Below are 6,467 nucleotides of genomic sequence, written 5' to 3' on the forward strand. Positions count from 1 at the left end.
TATATAGAAGAAGGGACAGCATGGAGCAACTTCCTAAGGATTCTGACACCAGGAAGAAAAAGTTCGAATTGACCAATTTAATCCACATAATGTATTTGATGACAATCAATATCCATTTGTTTACATTCACAGAGGTAGGCTGGCATCTGTTGTTACAAAAATCCCAAATAGCAAAATGTATATTTCCAGATGGTAAAGGCCTTAAAACATAGATAACAAATAATATGGAAACTATTTCAGCAATTATATTTTTGTTGGCCTCCAAACGCCCTCCAGGCAACTACAGAAAAGTCATCTTTCATCTTTGGGCCTTGTTTTCTCGATTGTAAAACAGGTTTTTTTGTGTTTTTTGTGGGGCAATGAGGGTTAAGTGACTTGCCCAGGGTCACACAGCTAGTAAGGGTCAAGTGTTTGAGGCTGGATTTGAACTCAGGTCCTCCTGAATCCAGGGCCAGTGCTCTATCCACTGCAGCACCACCTAGCTGGCCCTCTCGATTGTAAAACAAACTATTGACCTAGATCACTTTGATAGGTCCATGACCCAAGCTATCTTAACAAGTGCCTCCTAGGTACTGCAGGCATCACAATGTGATGTAGGCAGGGGTGTGCTGGAGGCAGCTCATGCCAGCTCTGAGAGTTGATTTATGTCTTCATGGTGAGCATTTACACCTTGGAAATCAGAAAATGCCACAAATCAGGTTTTGATTTATTGTGTTGTTCATTGTTCAAACTTAAAAGTGATCGGCAAAACGTTAATAGTGAAGATTAAACTCAAATGTATGTTCTGAGTACATTTTTTTTCCCAAGAGTCAGTTGTTAAACATTTACCATCACACCCCTGTCTATAGTTCAACACCAAGATTCCCACCACGTTCTGTTATTATAATTTTGTCAATATCTGCATCACATTGCCAGAAATTATATTTCCAATAGTCTCCTGTGGCTCAGGACTCCTGCTTTCATGGTACCCTTCATGTACATGTGGAGCCCTGGGAAAAATACCTTTTTTTTTTTTTTTTAACCAGAGAAGGATGCTCTAAGGGGAGCTATGTGGCACAGTGAATAGAGCACCAGACCTGGAGCCAGGAACTCATCTTCTTGGGTTCCAATCTGGACCCAGACATTTCCTAGATGTGTGACCCTGGGCAAATCACTTCACCCTGTTTGCCTCAGTTTCCTCATTTGTAAAATGAGCTGCAGAGGGAAACAGCAAACCACTCCAGCATCTCTGGCAAGAAAACCCCAAATGGGGTCCCAAAGAGTCAGACACAACTGAAACACAACAACAAAGGCCTCTCTGGTCTTTATCTATTTGTAAGCTGGAGTTAGATAATATTTGAGTCTGCAATCCTGTAACTACCACCCTCCAAAAAAGGGCTGGGACTCCTTCTGACCACACTTAATACTAGTAGCGAGCGTTTGTAGAGTGCTTTAAGGTTTAAAATATTATCACATTTTATTTTTACAACTATCTTCTTGAACACCATACCTAGGAGGTAGGTGCTAGTATTATCCCTATACAGATGAAAAATGGCAGAGTTGATCAGGGTCTGAAGATGGATTTGAACTCAGGTCTTCCTAGTATAACCCCAGTCTCAAAGCCCATTGGTATGAGATTCTCTCTTTAGTGGTGACAATCAATGTCCCAAGCCTGTGTGAAGGGTGGACTGGAGATGGTGAGAAGACAGAGACAGAGGAAGATGATGAAGGAGGAAGAACAGGTGAAATGGAGGAAGAGGAGAAGGAAGAGCACAAGGAGGTGGAGGAGGAGCTCTCTCCTCTCTTTCATTTTTCCTTGTGTTCTCTTCAGACTTTGGGTCTCTGCAGATACATTTAGCACTCCTGGCTTCTGATGCCAACTCCACTTCAGGATGAAGGAAAAGACTGGGAAGAAGCCAGCATTCATGGTGGATCTGGAGTTTACTGGGAAAGGGGTCAAGCCTTGGATAGAAAGCTTGGGGTCCTCTCCTCCCCTAAGGAAATATGATCAGAAGTTATATTGATCCTGAAAATCACATCCCCTGGATAACAATATTGAAGGCGCTGATAGAAGTAAGTCGAGCCAGGTACCCCCTCTTTCCGAGGAGAGCAGAGTGGTCAGTCTTTGGTCCCACTCTCCTGCTTCCCCTCCTGGGAGAAATGAAAGTCTTCCCTGGAGAAGGGCTGGGGAGAGAAGAGGCTGGAAATGCCTATTCTGTCTCCTTTAGAGCCACGCAAAGACACGCCTAGGCTACCCCGGGGGCCTAGCCACACTAGCCTGGAGTCAGATTAGTCAACCAGCGAATTCTCACAACCGCTTAATAATACCCCCCTCCACGTGCCCCAAAACAGGCCCCGCAACTCTCGAGCCCCCGAGAAGACAACAGCTTTCGGACTACCCTAGTCCTGAGAACCACAACTCTCACAATACCCTCTGACCGAGGGCTACAACTCGCCCCACTCACTATCCCATATCAAAAGACTACAGCTCCCACAACCCCAATAATCCAAGACCCTGTTCATTTCTTGAGCCTAAGGACTACAGTTCCCGCAATGCCCTGCTTCCTTAGACTCGGACTACTTAGGGATCCGAGAGGGCAACAGAAAGCGCCTACCATACCCTCATGCCTCTGGACTACGTCTCCCATGATGCCTTGTTCCAGAAACTATCGCTTCTCCGTTCCCCATATAATCGGCATTCTGGGTGTTCCAGGATCCGGAGCATAAAAGCCTAGTTCCTTAGAACTACAGCTCCCACAATACCCGTCGGACTACGACTTCCAGCAACCTCCTCGTCACCGACAAACGGTCCAGCAGCCACATCGGATCCGGAGGCGGCGGCCGCAGCAGCGGAGAGTAAGCAAGGCAGGGTCGGGGAGCTCGGAGGATAGGGAGGGGGACGCGCCCGGAGGCGACGACTGGGCTCTCACTGCCCTCCCCCTGCATTTGTAGGAGCAGCTGGAGGCGATGGCGGCGGGAAGTGACTTGTTTAACCCCGGGACGGAGGAGGAGGGTCCAGGGCTCAGTGCCAAGTGAGTCTGGACCCCCATCGCCCCGAGACACAGGAGTTCGGACCCCCAACCTCCAGGAGCCAGGAATTCAGATACCTAGTTGCATCCACCCTTCCCCCAATCTTGCATGAGTCCGGACCCCCCATCCCTACACCCTTTGTCCAGGAGTCCGGACCCCATCCCCCTGGTACCCAAGACTTCAGATACTTGGTTCCTTCCTAACCCTGCAAGAGTCCAGACCCCACCCCTTCACTTCTACCCCTTTACCCAGGAGTGCGGATCCCCATCTTCCAGAAACCAGGAATTCAGATACCCAAACCCCTCCACCACCATCCCACCTTGCATGAGTCCGGAACTAGGGACCCAGCAATTCAGATGCCCAGTTCTCCCTTCCCCTCCCCCAACCCTGCAAGAATCCAACCCACCCCCTGGGAGCCAGCAGTCCGTACCGCCAGTCCTATCAATGTCTTACCTCCCAGGCACCTCGCTGTCTCAAGACCCCGATATCCTGAAATCCCAGATTCTCCTCTCTGGGACCCTGAAGTCCAGACCGGCAGCCACCACTGCCCTCTAGTCCTTCCTGATCCACAGCCCCGCCCCCTGCGAAATCCACGTGCCTTGAACCCCCGACTCCTGGGAGACACCCCGCTGTCTTGACTCCTGCCCTGGCCCTGCCAGGGGGACTTGGGAGTCCTGATACCTCAGCTGTGCCCCCTTCAGGCATCCCTCTCCCTCAGTCTCCCCGAGGTCTGCCTCGGGATTCAGGTATCCTGAGCTAGCCTCCTGCTGCCCTCTGGGACCTTATCCTCCAGTCCTTACTGGGCCCCTTTCCTTGTCCGCCCCAGGACGCTGCTGCCCAAGCTGCTGCCTACGGGCTTAGCCGGCCGGGAATGGCTGGAGCAGCGCCGGGCCACCATCCGGCCCTGGGGCCCCTTCCTGGATCAGCGGCGCTTCTCACGGCCTCGGAACCTGGGCGAGCTGTGCCAGCGCCTGGTGCGAAACGTGGAGCATTACCAAAGCAACTATGTCTTCGTCTTCCTGGGCCTCATCCTGTACTGCGTGTGAGTCCCTCGCCTCCCCGGGGCCCCATCCTCAAGGCTCAAACTACCGCCTGAGCCTCTGGCCCACTCCCCTCCTCTGTGGTGCCTGAGCCCCAGGCCCGGGGAGACCTCTGAGCCTCTGCCCTCTACCCCACAGGGTCACGTCTCCCATGCTCTTGGTGGCCTTGGCCGTCTTCTTCGGAGCCTGTTACATCCTCTACCTGCGCACCCTGCAATCCAAGCTGGTCCTCTTTGGTGAGGCTGCCCCTGCATGCCCCAGGGAGAGGGCGCCAGGTTTTGAGGCCCATCTCTACCCCTTATCCCAGACCCGTCCCCCAGGGCCTCTGTCGATAAAATAGGCCATCTGGCCCCCTAAGGTTCTTCCCTTTGCTAGATCTAAGACCGGGTCTCCTCCCCTTCTACGTCCCTAGGTGTTCCGTCTGACCACACCTTTACCGCCAGGTGGCGTCAGTGATCCAGCTTCCCTCCCGCCCAGGGAATGACAGGCCTGAAAGGGCCCTTCGGGACCTCGTAGGCCGTGCCCCTTTCTCAGCTTTATGGAGGGGCTCGTGCCTGGCCTCTGAGCTGCCCCTCTCCTCTGAAATCTCAGGGCCCTAAGGGGCCAGCGTCCCCTTATCAAAGAGGGATACACTAAGGCCTGCAGTTGTTTGGAGAAGAGTCTGTGCCCAGCCTCACGTCAGTCAGGAGTGCTGGAGTTGGCACTAAGACACTGCTTAACTCTGCGGGGGTCTCTTAGGCTCTCATGTCCTCTTCTTGTCCTGGTCAGTCTTCCTCCCCAGAGCAGGAGCTCTCTGGGAAGAGGCCCACATTATTTATCTGAGCTTAGGCTTGGCGCTGGAAGGTCCCCTGAGGCTGTGGAGCCCACCCCCCACATTTGACTGTTCTGATCTTGGGGGGGGTGGTGGCCTGGGAGGGTGTCCTGGAAGGGCAGAGCCCTGGGCTGCCTCGGAGGGCTTCTCTGCAGGGGGGGTATTTCTGATGGACTTTAAGTAAGGAGGCTCCTAGAAGAAGAGGGGCAGGGTTGGGCGTGAGGTGCAGTGAGGAGTGCCTGGAACTGGGCTTTGAAATACAAGGCAAAGCTCAGAGGAAGGAGAAGTTTGCCCCTCTGCTCTCTGAGCTCAGCTGCAGGCAGGGCCAGCCGCAGGGGAGGCAGGCAGCAGTGTAGAAGCAAGGGCTTCTGCCTCCTTGGAGGTCTGCCTTCTCTGGGCCAGCCCAGGTGAGGAATGTTCTGGACAAATTCCTTTTTGGGTGTGGACTGCGTGAAGTGGCCCCCGAGGGCCCAGCTCTCCCACTCTGATTCTGCCGGGGGTAGGCTGGGGAGCAGTCCTGGGAGATCCAGAAACAGCCCCGCCCCGTGTCACCCGTCCCTGTCTCCACCAGGCCGAGAGGTGAGCCCAGCGCATCAGTATGCCTTGGCGGGGGGCATCTCCTTCCCGTTCTTCTGGCTGGCTGGAGCTGGCTCAGCTGTCTTCTGGGTCTTGGGTAAGGATGTGCTGGCTGGGGTGGGAGAGGGGGAGGGGAGGAGAGGGGGATTCGAGCCGCTGACCTTCCTGCCCTCCCCTCTGGCTCCAGGAGCCACCTTGGTGGTCATCGGATCCCATGCAGCCTTCCACCAGCTGGAGGCAGCTGCCGATGGGGAGGAGCTGCAGATGGAGCCTGTGTGAAGGCCCCCAGCCAGAGCCAAGGAGACCAAGCCTGCTGGCCCCCGTCCTGTGCCCAACCTTTCCAGCCTTGCCTGGGGGCTCACCCCAGGAGAGCAGATGGAGAGTTTGGAGCCTGGCCAAGAATAAAGCCCAGCTCTCTACATAGGAGTGTGGCCCTGGCCAACACCCCCTCATTGTGTGCCCTTCAATAGCATGATATTTCTGATGAACCCTGTGGAGTGGTGCTAAGCCCTAGGGACTTCTGGCTGAGAGCCCCTCAGGGCCTTTGTTTGGGGCTGGGGTCAAGGGAACTGGAACGTGAAGGCTTGGAGGGGGCTCTTTGGAGGCCACATATTTCCCGGGGGGGGTAGTAGAGAAGTAAGAGCCCTCAGATCTTGTAGCCTGCCCCCTTGTTACATAGGAGAAGCAGGGACTGGCTCAGGGTCACACATAGTTCCAGATCTTGAACAGAAGCTGGGCTCTCTGCACACCCTCAGAACACATTGCCTTCGGGCATTGCTCAAATACAACCAGAAGATGGGGGGTGGGGGGCTGGAAAAGGAGAGTACCAGAGGTTTCAGAGATTGGGGGCTGCCTTTATTTCAGATAGTGGGGTCCTGCTGCCGTGCCATCTGGCAGAGGCCACAGATTGGACAGCAACACATGACCGCCCAGTCTTCAGCTATGGATCCCTGGAGGAGAGGAAAAGGGTGGGAGGCTCTCAGGAGGGAGAGAGAGAAAAGATGAGGGGCCTCTGAGGACAGGATGTTTCT

At 54.1% G+C, this 6,467-nt stretch overlaps 1 protein-coding gene across 1 annotated transcript; it reads left to right on the forward strand.

Annotated features, from left to right (window-relative positions):
- Nucleotides 1–2,681: 2,681 nt before the first annotated feature.
- Nucleotides 2,682–5,924, forward strand: RABAC1 (Rab acceptor 1). The gene is made up of 6 exons (XM_043998788.1): nt 2,682–2,835; nt 2,932–3,011; nt 3,836–4,051; nt 4,188–4,285; nt 5,432–5,533; nt 5,624–5,924. Exons 2-6 carry the CDS (start codon nt 2,947–2,949, stop codon nt 5,713–5,715), a joined length of 573 nt encoding a protein of 190 aa, XP_043854723.1. The 5' UTR covers nt 2,682–2,835; nt 2,932–2,946; the 3' UTR covers nt 5,716–5,924.
- The last annotated feature ends 543 nt before the right edge of the window (nt 5,925–6,467 follow it).

The sequence above is a fragment of the Dromiciops gliroides genome, chromosome 3 (assembly GCF_019393635.1).
Source record: "Dromiciops gliroides isolate mDroGli1 chromosome 3, mDroGli1.pri, whole genome shotgun sequence".
NCBI classification, from domain to species: Eukaryota; Metazoa; Chordata; class Mammalia; order Microbiotheria; family Microbiotheriidae; genus Dromiciops; species Dromiciops gliroides.